Here is a 16793-nt window from a genome sequence, read left to right as displayed (position 1 = left end):
AAGATAAATGGGGACAGGGCCAGAACAGGTTCAACAAATGAGAACTATGAGAAGTTAGGGTTTATTTAACTAGGAGATCATCAGTGAATTAAGAGCAAACAGACTCAGTGGATTAGTCAGGATAGAGAACAGATGATAAAACTTTTTTAAAAAGCAAGAGGTAAGAAAATCAAAGCTTTAGGAATGAACCATCTCAATTATGCCTTACGCCTTTTAAAACAATTACACCGAGGCTTGGTTGCATACACAGACTTCTTTTATTTTTTTAGCCGCACCCCGTGGCATGTGGGATCTTAGTTCCCCAACTAGGGATCGAACCCTCACCCCTTGCATTGGAAGGCGGAATCTTAACCACTGGACCACAGGGGAAATCCCTACACAGACATTTTTAAACCATTTACAGGAATACTGATAAGACAACATGCTCACCTCATGGTGTATTCGCTGATAAACTTTTTGTTCATTGTCTAATACTACAAAAGATTCAGAGGGTGCCGCATCCCCATTGAAAATGAAGCTTAAATCCCCTCGTTGGCACTTCATGTCAGTAAAGTCTATGAGAGTAGTGTCAAGCCTGTGAAAGATGGATAGATGAGAAATTCTGACAAATAAAATTTCAATAAAACTTCATATTAATTAAACAAGTTTTGCTCCTTCTAAACTCAAACCAAGATGCTAATACCATATTTCAAAATCAAATTTATAGATAAAAGCTAAATTTAAAATATCTCATTAAAAAACACCAAAAGAATATTTAAATATATATTCAATTTTATCTATATTTCATTTTTCTGAATATATACTTCATTAATCCAGCAAGAAAAAGGTTGTTTCCCCATTGTTGATGCATTTCTCTAACTGTACCCTTATTCTCTACCATTTCCTATACTGTAGCTACTCCATAAAAGTTACTTCAAGGGGGAAGGGCAGAAAAGGAAAGCAGACCTGTCTAACATTCTCTGATACTTTCAAGACCAAGTTGCTAGCTCGGCAGAGTACAGCTGACCCTTGAACACCAGGGTTTGGGGAGCTGACCCACATCCCCTCCACATGTAACTTTACAGTCGGCCCTCCATATGCACATCTCCACATCCTCAGATTCAACCAACCTTGGATCATGTAGTACTGTAGTACGTATTTCTTGAAAAAGATCTACGTATAAGTGGGCCCAAGTAGTTCAAAACGGTATTGTTCAAAGGTCAACTGTATATAAGAGAGGTATAGCCATGGACAGACCACATTCTTAGACTAAGGACTGTGTGTCCACAGTCTTGTCCTTATGATCTGCATCTATGCTTATGCTTGGTACCAAACCTTGCTTCATCCTTCAACTCGATAAACCATTTAACTTACTCTAAATTCTTGGCCTTTCTGCTTGACTTCCCAGATTCAGATTAGCATTCTTTTTCCCAGCATTTTCTTTTCCAACATCTCCACAGCCTGAAAACATTATGGATCGTTCCTATGGCAAATATTCATGGACTCACACACTTGTATGTTTGTTGTGCTCATTATAACTAAGACCTGGCATGGTCGACCCAGTGGGTTGGTCTCAAATAAAATCTACAAATCACTACTTGCTGAAATTTGGGAGAATAATGGAATGGAAAAGTTCACAAGTACCCTGAAGTGCTTCAATCTTGCACAAGGCTTTGTAGGAGAAGCTGAAAAATGGAGCATATTTCGCATGCAAAAGAATAACTAGGGTTACATATAATTTATCACCAAAACTAGTAGTTTTTAAAGGTGAAGGTGATACTGTTAATAATTTTACCAGGACAACAGAGGTGAACAGGGAAATATGGTTATCCTATGTATAAGAGGCTCTTTTCTGAGCCATATAAAATATACACACCCCTCAGAACCGAATAAGAAGTCCTAAAAAGAAAACCAAGTCACCAACTCCTATATGAGTGAACACTACCTGCTGCTTTACAGTTGAATTCTAGCCCCTGGTCCACTTCCAGTAGCCTGCTACTGTACTACTGGTGCCTGTACTACTAAACATATCCTGTTATTGCTTGTACATGTGGCGTAAGAGAAAATAATGCCAGTAAAAGGGGCTTATCCTCCACCTCTATAAGATGCAGGCTACTGAAGTCTCAAAAAAGGAACAGATCATTTTACATGCATGGCCTATTTGGACTCCAAGCTTCAGCTACCAGGGAACTCTATACCCCACCAAAAAAAGAAGAAAAGGGCCAGAACAGTCTTTTGCCTCCATTCCCTTCTTGCCCATCCTGGGTGAGAGTAGTAGTGGGTTGCAAGGGGTGGGGATAGGAAATGTGAGAGAAGAGATGTACAGAGAGACAAAGACAGACTGACACTGGCAACATTTGAGCCCTTAAATCTAATTTATCATAATGATATAATTTATAATATAATTTTTTATATAATTTATCACAATGATATTTTAATGTATTAACTAGTCCTTGGCTTTCAGCTTATAAGCCTAAATACTTTTAATTTTGCCATGTAATTCACCATGAAGAACAAAAAATTCTTTATACAAATGCAAAGATTTGAGTAGAACACGTTCTGTTTCAGATAAAAACTTGAAAAATGCCCAAGTAACAGTGAAAAGGAAATAGGGCCTACTCAAAATAGGAAGAGCCTGACTGGAAAGTTTGCAATGATTATTTTAGTCAGTGGTTATATGTAACCTCAAAATTATTAACAGTGAAAATATTTGTTAGTATTCTCAACAATAAAGTTGCCCACACTTTCCTATTTCTACTAAAGTATTAATTTCTCTTTGACAACAAAGAAGATACTTTTTTTTTTTTGGCCACACGGCCTGCAGAATCTTAGTTTCCCGACCAGGGATGGAACCCGTGCCCTTGGCAGTGAATGCGTGGAGTCCTAACCACTGGAACACCAAGGAATTCCCAAAGAAGATACTTTAAATTATCACATAACTGTCAGGAGATACAAGTAAAATTCATTTGAAGTGATGTTTAAAAGAACTAATCATCTCCTGATGTTTAAATTTGAAAGTTTTTATTTAATGTTAACAAACTTCTTTTTCTTTAAAATAATTCTTCATCTATGCAAAAAACCTTTGTCATACATCCTAAAATGCAGCTTCTCCATTAATCTAGTAAACTTTGTTTGATAACTAGCACTTTGAACCTGTCACATTTCTCCCTCAACCTCGGCTGCTAGTAAGTCCCAGGTTTCAGTCTTGCTAAACTGCAGTAGCTTCCCTTAAACTACATTCTTTGACACAATTATTCTCTCTCAACCTCTTATTCTCATGTCTCTATCTTAACCATTTTGTGTTTTTTTATCATCTATATTTATTAGGTAATATGCATCATGTCATTTACTTTTAAAAGTCATATATAAATGTGAAACAATTTTTTAAAAGAAAGAAGCTCCTTTTCTCCTAAGTTTAAGAATCAAACAGAACTAAAACTAACCTTTAGTTAAAGTAGCACATGGAAGATAATACTATTCTCCCAAGTTATGTACTAACTTTGGCAAGCACCTATATTAAGCATTTTTAAACTGATAATTTTTTAATAACCATAATATATTGCTAACAATAGGCTACTGAATTAAATCTACATCATTATCAAATCCTTTCCTAGTTTTCTAATCTATACTTTTCTGTATTTTCCAAGGTTTCTATAATGACCATGAATTTAATGTGCATGAACACTTTCATCATCAGAAACATCTGAGGAGGTTATTTTTAAAAACAAAATCACAGAAACTTCTACCTTAATAGAATTTTGCTGGAGAATAATGACCCTAGAACTTACTTCCATCTAAAGGTTATCTCTTCATTATAATTCAACATATTGAACAATAAATCTCATAAAGAGTTGATTTTTTAAAATTTCTGCCTTGTGACATGATATGATCTGACAGGAAGTCAGAGAGGTCCTGGCTCAGTGATTAATTTGCAATATGCTCATAAAAATCACTTCACTTGTCAGAATGTTCTAATCTATAAAATGAAGAGTTTATATGAGATAACCTTTTAAGACATCTCTAGTTCTAGACCCTTACATATTCAAATTAATATTCTGGATTTTTATAAGATACAGACATGTAAAATTTTATGTATATATAAATATACTAATAGGTATGAATATACTAAAAAGTTGGCATATTCACCAGCATTATATATAGCTTAGATATATATAACTTGTAAATATACCTATATTAACAGAAAGCTAAAGAGATAATGATAAAATCCTGAAATAAAATAAATAGATTCCCTGTGAGATCCAAACATCAATCTTAGTTTTAAAAGGAAACAGAAGAAAATTAAAATTAGCCTTAAAGTGTTCACTAGAATTGATAGATGACTGAACAGATGAATGGCTAGAAGCATGGATGGGTAGACAGGGGAGGGAAGGGTTGGAGAGGGATGGAGGAAAAACAGGACAATAGTTATGTCCTCCTTATGTGTCCCTTATTCCCTACAAAGCTAGGAAGAGGGAAATAACCATCTTAAATCTTCTTAGTGTTATATCATGATCTTCACTCTACTTGCCTTCCAGATAGTCTGTAGTTAAATAATAATACCTTTGTTTTAGTCAAGATTTTATGCCTTTGGTTCCTTATCTGTAGTATCTCAAAGGAGATAAAATATTGTGAATATATTACAACATATTATAAAATACTACATCCAAGTATAAGCTATTACTACAAAAAGAAAAGCTATCTCTAAATCTCAATTATCTGTTACTCAGAAAAAAATCAAATCACCTTACCTGATATTGATACCTTGTTTGTATATTTTACATGCATCAGAAGGCAGAATTCGGGAAAGTAAAGGCACTGTATTTGTAAAAAGAAAAGGCAAAAAATAACCACCTGAAGTTCAGAGAGATTACAAATTTTTTTAATTAGAAGAAGAGTAATGTAAACATTTTACTATTTCACCAAAATGGTAATAATTTCCTTTAAAATAGTATTTTCCACTTAAAAATAATATACAAAGCAATTTTGAGGAACTTCAAATACCTACTATTTAATTGTAATTGCTGTATAGTTCACCACCACCACCCACCAAACACATGTAAGAGTAGCAGAGTTGATATAATGCCACTCTTGGGTATATATTGTAGGATATTACTGTAAGTTAGAAAACGATGCCCTGTGGTAACTAAACCCTCCTGAATGGGTAACCAGATAAGCCTGGATTCCATCTGATCCTCTAAATATAATTGGATTAAATATCAGAAAAGTAATATGTGTAATAGAAAAAGACACTTTTAGAGCTAGATAGTCGAATTTGAGTCTGAATCCCAAATATGTTGGTTACTTAAGCTCACTGTAGCTCAGTTTCAAAATCCATAAAATGCAATCATACTATTGACTTATAGATTTCTACATTCCAGTGTTGCTTACATTCATATCACAAGCTATATTCTCATAGTTTTTTTATTATTTATTATCGGCTATATTTTGAGGAAATATAAGTTATTCTATGGATAAATAAATCTACATAACAGGCTATATAATTAAACTACCACATACCAAAAAAAGAAAAAAATGTGAAACTCAAAATTCTTGAAATTAAAGATTACATCACATGTACATGTGTATGTACGTGGGTGTGTGTATCTATGTAAGATATATTATATGTATATTTTACAAAACTCTGTGTTTTAAAAATGGGTGATAAATCAACCTGGGTTAGAAAGAAACAAAGACTTTGGAGAAAATTAAGGGCTAGTTTTTTAGTTAACTTTTTCAAAAGCATCAATATTTGCTCACTAACATTAAAGGTATACCAAATATAAAAATGTCTTTTTTAAATCCTTAGAGGTCATTTAATCCAAAATGATTTCCAGCATTGAAGACAGTTTTCTAGACTTATTTTATAAAAGCAAGAAAATTTTACTGCCCAGAGGGAATATCAACTAAGAGTTACCCTGGTCAAAGAACATAAGAAATCATTTTCCAATAAAACTTTTCCTTATATGAAACAACAGAAGTTAAGAAGATTAATAATGGCATAAATCTACGTAAATGATCAAAGCGCCTCTTTCATGCTTATTGAGATCCAGTTTTTCTGTCCTTAAATATTTGGTGTAGCATGAAAAAGACGATTACAAGAAGACAGCATCCTAACAATTTGAATTTAACTTATTACATCTTTTGAAGTAGTACGGTAACCTATAAAAACAAAACTTAGAATCACATACCAATACCCATTTATCAAAAATCAGAAAAGGAGGAAGAGGGGAATGTAGAAAAAAATTAAGAAGCTTAGGGTTTGAAAAGCAAAAGTTAAAAAAAAAAAGATATCATTGAGAAAAAAAGATTTTAATGCATTCCAAAAATAAAGCAATTTTCATTTTCCCAATTCTGTGATGACTTTTTCTTCCCCAATGTAAACTGAACAATTAGGCTGTCTGTATCTTAAGTTACCTCAGCATAATCTGAGAGTCTAACACAGTACTCCAAAGGCAGCATAATCCTCTGAACTGAAAAATGGAAAGTCTCAAAATTTTAATTTTGGTTTTGCTATCACTTACTCCCTGATTTTAAGAAGAGTTCCTAGGTTGAATGTTTTCCATCTATAATATGCAAAAAACAGTCCCAAATACAAGATGGATATTCTGTAGATTATGAGATAAAGAAAAAAAACTATTAGTTTTTCTGTTGAAACATGCTATATACACATAATGTTAAATTTGTAGTGATTATAAAATTATTTAACACTTTACAGTATCTGAAGGGCTTCCTTCAAAAACATGATTTCATTTCATCTACACCAAAACAAAGGCTTGAAATAGGTGGGGCAGTTATTATTATCCCCATTTTTAAAATGAAGAAACTGAAACTCAGGAAAGTTATGTGATTTGCCATGTCAAACAGTTAGGAGCCAGTACTTCTGATTCCAATTTAAAGCTTTTCCATACCTAAAAACTCAAGCTGGAATAATTCAGTCACCTCCAGACTTGCTATTAACCAAGTCTGAGGCTATTTTCAGCCAAATACTGAAGGAGAAAGAGTAGAGTTTGTGAGCTCCACAACCTCTAAATTAAACTTAACGCCGGACCTCAATATTTCTTAACTTCCTCTTATTTCTAGGTTGCTTTTTTTTTTTTTTTAAATATTAGGGGCTTTAACAAGGGGAGGAACCATGCCTAAACTCTGGAAAAAAGCTTGATAATCAAATCTAATAATAGAGATTATCCAATTTTTTTAATCCAAAGTGTCTAAGCTAAATCTAGCCAATGAGTTTAGTTTTTAAAATTATAGATGACATCTAACCATCAGGTGCTAATAATTTGACATGAAATCAGTAAAAACCTTTATCAACAATGAAACAGATGGGCTGATTTTTTTGCATCAAAGTCAAGTTCTCAAAGAAGCAATACTTTAAACAAGTACCTCAGTGGTTGCATAATGAACTTGATTATGCAACATTTATAATGTGTTTATAACTACAGATCATATGCACAATTTCTGGAGTAATTACATCCATTTCTATTTCTTCATGTAACTGAAATGTCACTTTTAAAATATTTTAGAACATTTTGCTCAGCAACATAAAGTGACTATCTTAGAATTCAAACCACTAACAACTACTAAGACAATCAATTAAAGAGCCAGTACACTCAAGGGACAACCTCAGTTTAGGATCGCCAAGAATGACTGGGGTCTTTACAGACAGAAAAAAACCGTGTGAAAAAACAGTACTCAGGCTTTAGACCAATCTAACTTAGACCTCTTTTATTATACAGTGCTATTACAAACCTTTTTTTCTCTCAGTATTCTAGAACACTGGGACTTCTGAATAATTTATAGAGCATAAAGGACTACGAGAGTTAACAAAACAAAATCATGTGTGATCTTTTTTTTTTGGCTGTGACATGAGGCTTGTAGGATCTCAGTTCCCCAGTCAGGGATTGAACCCAGGACACAGCAGTGAAAGTCCAGAGTCCTAACCACTAGGCCACCAGGGAACTCCCTCATGTGTGATTTTGATGGAGCCAAAACTAGCCTGATGAACTACAGTTGTTAACAATGTTAGAAAAAACTGATTATATTTAGGGATTAAAATTTTACATTTAGAGATTAAACACTAGAAAAACCTTAATCACCCATGCTGTACAGTATTATGCAGCTGTTAAAAAAAAAATGAAGTACTTCCTCATGAACTAAAATGTGAGATACCTATGATATATTAAGTAAACGTGACAAAATGCATAATGATATAATAGTATGATCCCATTAAAAAAAACTAATGCTGAGGATACATATACACATATACATTTATATTTATATATATGTACATACACACACGTTTGTAAGCATTGAAAAGAGTTTGAAATATTCATATGAAACATTAACAGTGGTTTCTAGAGTTATCAATATCTGATTTATTTTTATGATTATGATCTATTTTTATGATTATTTTGGTGATAATAAGCATTCAAATATCCTTAATATCATAAAGATTAATTAAGATGCTTTAAAAAACACACATAAGCATACTATATTCAAACCTATATATAGATTACATTAAAAAAATATTTAACCCAAAAGTTAGTGGTTTGGATAGTTGTTTACTTAGTAAAGTAAAGGTCACTAGGATCAAACTTCCTATTTGGACACCAAAGTTTTCTCCCTAAGTAGACTCATGTTTAAAATGGGGAGGAGAGAAAACTTACCTTGCCAAGGTAAATCAATAAATGACTGTAAAATATCTAGGAATTAACGTCTTTCATAAATAAGTGGAAGAGTGTGCAACCAAATAGTATGTTAAAACAGTGGCTATAAAGTATGCAATAAAAGCAGCAAATGTGATTGAAAGATGACAAAACATACAAAATCAATTAATGTTAACCAAATTCTTCACATTCAGGGATCTAAATACTATATGTCAAACTTCCCTAAATTCAGTAATCTAATAATCCCATAATTATTCTTCTCTTCCCTCTGAAAATTCCTTATATTAAATTATTATAATATTTGAACCAGCATTTTATTTAAAAAAAAGAGAATTTTTAATCTTAAAAATAATAATTATGAAAGTTACTAATCAGGTTAGGATAATTAAGTATTACTATAGGGCTTTATAACCATTACATTCAACATGATGAAAAATATTTTAATTTCCTTAGGGTAATATTTGTTATGTTAACATTTCTATATAATAGTTATTTTTGCACTTGCATTTCTGCATATGTACATATTTTAAAGTAAAATATAGCACACTCTTACCCCAGCTTTGAAAATCCCAGTGAAGTTCTAAATAAAAGTCACCTAGCTGAGAAATGAAATATGAATAATTATTGAATGCACACCTTCATTAACAGCCCTTATACCTACTTAATATTTTGCTTTAAAAAAATCTGTTATCATTAAAGGTCTATAGACAGGAATAGGAAATAATTTCAATGTATGGAGTTGGAGAAAGAACCAAAAAATATATATGGTTATTACTTAAAATTACATTACAATAGCAGACATTACTACACATATCTACAAAGGAAAACTCACACCACTCTAGATTTTACAAGAACGTTTTAATCACATAAGAACATATCTGAAACTGACAGGCATTTAAATTTGCATCAATAAATATTCCATTTCGCATAACAATAAGTAGTATTGTAAAAATACTTAATAACTTTAGAAGTGTTATAAAAAAAAATAGTAACTTCCAAAATGATTATTGTGTAGGCTCATAATGGTCTAATAAAATCACCCACTGCAATACAAACTTTTTTTCTATAAAGTGATAGGTTTACTAAATTTGAAATAATATGTCATCATATGAGATCTATAGAGAACGTTTTTATTTCACAAATTAGAAGCTAAACATCAAAGACTATAACTGTTCAAGGAACTATTAATCAAATATTGTCAAAAAAATTTATCCCTTGAGATTTCAAAAACAAAGCATACCTAAAAGAAGACATAGTCATGATGATATATCTTTCTCCCACAGTTCTTTCACGCATCCAAAATACAGAGGAAAAAACAACAGAAAACAAAACTCTCTCCCTTTCTGTGCCAGCACACCCAGCTCTTACCATCATGAAGTAGGACAGACAAAAAGAGTTTTGTTACATAAAGAAAATGCAAACTGCTCCTAAGGCAGTAGCACTTCAGCTCATAGAAAATCTTTCAATCCAAAGGACAAAGGAAAACTACTGCCATTAATTATGACTTACCTCCATTTTTCTTAGAGCTCTTACCTAATTTACTGAACGCAATAATTCTTTATCTGCCTTCTAAGATCAAAGCAAATAATGCTTCCCATAAGATTACACATCATAATCAGAGTATTTTGTAATGTCATTATTGCTTAATTGAAGCAGGATTTTTACCATTTCTTGACCCTTAATAATTAGTGAGAAATTAAACTGTATTTTTAAAATGCTTAGAAGTATACTTGCAATTACCCTTTAGGGCAAAATCAGCAAAGAAATTTAGCCTACCTCTTTCAGGGCTTTTAATAATCGAGGTCGTTTTTCTTCAACACTTTCCCTGGATTGCTGCTTAAGCTTCCTTAAAAGAGCTGTAACTAAAATTTAAATTAAAAAAAATTTTTTAATTTAAAATAAATTTCACCATGCTAGTTTGCCAATTACGCCTCAATAAAAAATTTATGAAAAACAATTTCACCATGCTAGGAAACACCACTGGCTTATTACACAGAGATATAATATAGATATTGTGAATAAGTTAGAAAATACCTTTAGCAAAACTGTTAAGATCCTCAAGGAAAATTGAAAACAGATACCTCGACATCAACTTATTCATACTAGTTTTGCTAGTTTTTAATCATCAGTAGGCTTTATCTGACTGAGTCAAGATTACCAATCTCAGTCAGATGATGCAGTGTCCTGTTGTCAACACTGATCTAAAAGATGATCTCAAAGATAGATCTCAAAAATCCCACTGGACATTATTTTTCTAAAAATGTAATTATCTGCAATTGTTACCAGTTGCATCTGTTCTTCTTTCACTTGAGGCTGTACTCTCACATACCACCAACATAGCATAAAAAATACTAAAATGAATCCTACTCTATCTGTGAAAAGAACTTTTGACTCTAATAAAACCTGAAACCCCCCAGAGCGTCTTCTCAACAGTTAAGAGATGGAGATTTAGACAAACTGCCTAAGCGCAAACCACAGCATTACTACTTATTAGCTGTATAAGCATGGAACACTTACTTAATTTCCCTAAACTTCAGTTTCTTTTTTTCATATGTCAATTAAGAATAAAGTGAAATCTGCTACATGGAGTTACTATAGAGGCTCTATATAAATTGCTTACTACTGTGCCTGCAAGTAGGTAAGTATAAGTTTTGTTTATTAGAATAAAGGTCTAAAATTAACTAGCAAAATCAATCAATCCCTAACATTTATTGAAATAAGGGAAAATATTAGCCTTGAATGAAATAAGATGAAAAAATGTACAGAGGGGGGTAAAATGTATACATCAATTACATGCTGATTTCCTCCTGGTCCTGTTTTCATATACATATGTATACATACAAACAAATAAAAATACTATTATTTTTACTATTTTACAGTATGCACTCTTATAAACTACTTAACGTCTTATATGGAATACAGAAGTATAAGGAAAGTATAAGGTTGGGGGAAAAATAATGTGGAAAGAAGACAGTAATAAAAGCTTATTAAATCAGATTTGTTTTGTCCACAAAGGCCAAAAGGAAAAGCTCAGGGAAGAATATGAGAAATAGTAGAATCTACACTTATTTTTAACCACAGGTCTAACTTTAATCCCAATGTATTTTTAAAAGCCAAAAGTCAAAGAGCAATGTTTAAATTACTAAAGGTCTTTTGGGACAGAAGAGGATGAGACCTAAAAGTCAGGGAACACGGGACCTAGTTTCAGTTACACACTACCTGTGATCTCGGTCAGCAGTTCCCAAACACAAGTCTACATTTCAGTGGCCAACTGTTCAAGTTTCCAGTGATATGCAGCCAAATGAAAAAACTGGGTACCAGGGTGGATTTCTTTTTCTTTATACATTATACACTTTTTTAAAATTTAAGGACTATTCTTTCATTTTTGGTTTCAAAGTGTCTTTTATTTTTTTAATGAAATTGTGATCGCAGAAGAAAGTACTTTTAAAGTTCTTATATGCTAAAGTGAAAAAGTCGGCTACTCTACAACAATCCTTTAATAAAATTCTTTTCTGGTCTATAAAATCCAAATAGTGTGAGAACCAATGACCTATATAAACATTAGGGTTCTTTACAGATTCAAATTTATATGAATCTGGTTAACCTTCATGTTCATTATAATTTAACTTTAATATCAAAGCGATATTACCTAAATGTAGTAGAATTCTTTTTATAATTCTTCTCCACTATAAAGGCAAATACTTTAATAAATGTTTATTCAATCTACCTTGCCTTCAAATTCAAACAGACCCCTGTTGACATAAAGAACAAAAAGAATTAATTTCCTAAATAGAAAAGATATCAATGAAAAGCAGAAGTCACATAGTTTCCATTAACTAAATATACTGTAATTGACTGAAGACATTTAGTAAATAGAAAATTATGTTAAAATGACCAAACATTATTAAAAACGTAGTGACAACAACTGTATATAGCATAGTAATGTATGCAAAGAAATTCCTGTTCTATGAGACTTCACATTAAAAATAACGTCACTTGTGGAAGCAGAAACGAACACTCAGAACACAATTAGACAGGGACTTCCCTGGTAGTGCAGTGGTTAAGAATCCGCCTGCCAGGCTTGCCTGGTGGCGCAGTGGTTGAAAGTCCACCTGCCGATGCAAGGGACACGGGTTCGTGCCCCGGTCCGGGAAGATCCCACATGCCGCAGAGTGACTAGGCCCATGAGCCATGGCCGCTGAGCCTGCGCATTCGGAGCCTGTGCTCCGCAACAGGAGAGGTCACAACAGTGAGAGGCCCGCGTACCGTAAAAAAAAAAAAAAAGAATCCACCTGCCAATGCAGGGGACATGGGTTCGATCGCTGGTCCGGGAAGATCCCACATGCCGCAGAGCAACTAAGCCCATGCGCCACAACTACTGAGCCTGCACTCTAGAGTCCGCGAGCCACAACTACTGAGCCTGTGTGCCACAACTACTGAACCCACGCGACTCGAGCCCATGCTCCGCAACAAGAGAAGCCACCGCAATAATAAGCCCGTGCACCGCAACGAAGAGTCGCCCCTGGTCACCGCGACTAGAAAAAGCCTGCCCGCAGCAACTAAGACCCACAGCAGGCAAAAATAAATAAAATAAAATAAATAAATTTATATAAAAAAACACAATCAGACAAAATTACCATCATATTTGGGGGGAGGGTCAATATTTGTACTCCCATACTGTAAGGATCTTATTAACAGTGATTGATAATGAAAATAAAATCAGCTTTAGAGGATTTGGATGATATTAGGCAGAATTCATACAAAGACTCAAATGAAGAGCTCCAAAAAAACACAACTAACTTAACTTTCTCTTTCCTTCTTCTCCCATATAGAGTACTTGTAAAGTTTTCAGTTTTTTGTGTCTAAAGTTTTTGGAGCTATGCCCTACTGCTCCAAGTATTACTTAAATGTGTATCTTCTGCCTTCCACTTCCTTCTGTGCTCCAGTCTAATTATCTCCTACTTCTTACTTGTACAGTTCCACCTGCATATACTACAGAAAACTCAAACTCAACAAACCTAACACCAAATCAATTAAAATACATACTGTTCTTTTTCCTATTTTCTGTATATCAATTAATTAATGAGATAGTCATTAATCCATGATAAAGGCTTTGGAATTACTCTGAATCCTTCCATTACTACCAGTATCCAAGAGATAATCAACCACTGTAGATTCCTTCATTTATCTTTCTAATCTATCCCTTACTTTTCTAAACACACTGTCTCTTCTTTAAGTCAAGTTTACCATAGTTGTTCTAAAGATTATTTTTCTAAAAATCTCTTGCCTCCCTACTCAATTAAACAGTCTTCAGGCTTATCTAATAATGTCAATTCCTGCTTTAAAGTCTTCTGAGGTTTTACAGTGACTGGAGGTTGAGATTAAAACCTTGAAAAGCACATCTCAGTCAGTGTGGCTCCTTTACCATCAAACTTCATCTCTCAAAACTACACTTCACCCCTTCACCCATGGTTGCCGTGTAGCCTAATTTAGGGAGCCACACTGAAATATACATTGTTCCCTAAAACGTGCCTTGTTCTTTACATTTCCATGCTTTATATATATTCTGCTGTCATAGGCTAGAATGTCCTTACCCACCTAATTATTAACTCCTAAAATCCTTTGAGACTCAGCTTAAATAAACCAAACACCTTGCCAAAACTGAAATTACTTTCTCCCTCATCTTTTTTCCTCTATACTTTGTGAATACTTCAGAATACTGCAGAATATTCATTGGTTTCTCTCCCCCAACTAAGATGAGTTCCTCAATGTCAAAGCTAATTGCACATTCCTACTATGTTTCCAATGCACCTGATATGTACTTAAGAGACAAACAGACAATCCCTACTCTAAATGAAGCTTACTGCCTAATGAAAGTGACAGGTAGAATTCTGGCATAGTATACGGGCAGAGAAAGCTTCCTTGTACTTGAACTGAGATCTGAAGAATTATGAGGAGCTGGGGCAGAAGGGGAAGGATGTGTGAATATAAGAAACTGAAAAGCCAGCAGAGCTGACATACAGAAACCATGTGGAAAGAACAAGATAAGGATGGAGATTAAAAACTGACATTATCATACTAGATCTTATAAACCAAGTTAGAGATATTCGTCTTCATCTTAAGAATAAGAATTTTTAAAGGGTTTTAAATAGGAAAGTAACATGACTAGAAAAAGAAACTAGAAGAAAATATAATAACTCTCTGGGTGAAATTATTTCCTTTTGTTCTTCAATAATTTCCTAATTTTCTACAACAAATGTTATTACTTTCTTAAAAGAAAAAAATATTTTAAAGTTTTTTTAAACTTTATAGTTTAAAAGAGTTACTATAGAGTTATAGTAAATAAAAATCTTAATATAATACTTTTCAGAAAAATGTTAATTCTCCATTAATCTCAAATTTTCTTTGCAGTTTTAATTTTCTTTGTTCTAGGAGCCAGAAATGAAAGGATGAATAAGAAAACATATTCATGACTTGAGTCCTCACAAAGATTATACCATCAGGATACAGTGTAGGGAAAAGACATTGAACAGTTATTTAGAAGTGTGCTGAGTGCTGCAAAGGAAAATAATGGACCACTTTGAAAACATATAAGAGAAGTTAATCTACTTAACGAGTTGGGAAAAGAAATATAAAGTTGAGACCCAAATGAAGAAGACTGCCAGTTCCTGGTAAGACTGCAAACCAACAAAGACTGCTGTCTCTTTCCCTCCAAAGTAACTTTTGATGTGCTACAAAAATAAGACCGAGTCTGATAGAATTCCTAAAACTACCCTAACATAAATATACCACAATGAAAATCTGTATAAACTATGAGTAAGTCCTGGAGAGACAAAAGACAGCTAGGTCTCAGTATAGATAAGAACTGGAGCCACCAACGGTCAGGGATGGGGTGCAGGGAACAGACAGATAAAGGGAGTCAAAAGGTACCAACTTCTAGTTATAAAAGAAATAAGTCATGTGGATGCAACGTACAGCGTGTTGACTATAGTTAACAACACTGTACTGCATATATGAAAGTTGTAAAAGAGTATATCTTAAAAGTTCTCATCACAAGAAAAACAGAAGTACTGTAACTATGTATGGTGATAGATGTTAACTAGATTTATTGTGGTGATCATTTCACAATACATACAAATAATCAATATGTTGTACTACTGAAACGAATATAATGTATGTCTATATATATTTTTACTTAGGTACATTTATATATAATATAGATAGTAATTATATATATATAAAGTCATGAATAATTCATATATAAGTTTGTAAGTAACTGCAAACTTCTCATAGTATGGAAAGTTATGCTGAATGACAAATATCTCAAATGCATCACTTCATAGTTTTAGAATACATATCAACAATAGTAATTTATATTGCTTACTCATCTGTCTATCTCCATAACTGATGGCTTCCGCCAGCGGGCTCCATCCCTGAGCATTTTTCACCTTTACTGGAGCATTGTGAGCCAAAAGTAAATGGGCACATTCTGAAACATAAAATGGTGATAACGTCAAACATCATGCAATTTTCAGAATCTCTAAATTAAAAACTCATGTAAAAATTCAAGAAATCAAGTTAATATAATAGATCTATGATATAAGCACTATACTATAGAGAATTAAATAATTTTTAAAATTCCTCTGTATCTAAACCAGGTTATTTCAGATCCTTAGATTCAAGAAGTATCTATTCTATTACCTAAAAATAAATTGGATCTCTCTGCAAAGAAACTATTATATTCCCTAATAATTGTTCCCAAGGGTATTTTGAGAATGTTTCCATACTATAAAAGACAGCCCAAGAAACTCAAGAGTAATTTACCTAAAAATTTCACTATCTAATAAGACCTTACATCTGCAAGGTCAAATGGAAAGCTCATTATTTATTTCAGGGGGAAAAAAAGTATTTTCAAAAAGAATCACTAACGTTTCCACAAACCCTTATTTTTCAAATTTTACAATTCGTTTATTTCAGAAAAACACCCAAAAGGGACAAAAACTTGTTTATGACTACAAGGACAAATCCAGACAGTCCTTCTAGTAATCAAACAAAGTCTAAGGTATACTAAGCTCACCATCCAGCCCAGGCACAGTCACCCACTGAAACTTAAGGGGAACACTGAAGACTGTGCCACAAGTGACAGAA

At 33.1% G+C, this 16793-nt stretch overlaps 1 protein-coding gene across 4 annotated transcripts in view; it reads right to left on the bottom strand.

Moving 5' to 3' along the window:
• The window catches only part of ANKRD13C (ankyrin repeat domain 13C), an 80638-nt gene that overhangs the window by 30746 nt on the left and 33099 nt on the right, over positions 1 to 16793 (bottom strand). For 2 of the 4 annotated variants that reach the window (XM_019919843.3, XM_019919842.3), the window contains 5 exons: positions 16030 to 16134; positions 10422 to 10507; positions 9199 to 9244; positions 4728 to 4794; positions 430 to 574 (listed from right to left, as the gene is read on the bottom strand). In XM_019919843.3, coding sequence (XP_019775402.1) covers positions 430 to 574; positions 4728 to 4794; positions 9199 to 9244; positions 10422 to 10507; positions 16030 to 16134 — 449 coding nt within the window. The remainder of the gene's footprint in view (positions 1 to 429; positions 575 to 4727; positions 4795 to 9198; positions 9245 to 10421; positions 10508 to 16029; positions 16135 to 16793) is intronic. The other 2 variants (XM_073788408.1, XM_073788411.1) reach the window with 1 other exon arrangement.

This window comes from Tursiops truncatus, chromosome 1 (assembly GCF_011762595.2).
Source record: "Tursiops truncatus isolate mTurTru1 chromosome 1, mTurTru1.mat.Y, whole genome shotgun sequence".
Lineage (NCBI taxonomy): Eukaryota > Metazoa > Chordata > Mammalia > Artiodactyla > Delphinidae > Tursiops > Tursiops truncatus.
This window is presented reverse-complemented; position numbering and strand designations above follow the sequence as displayed.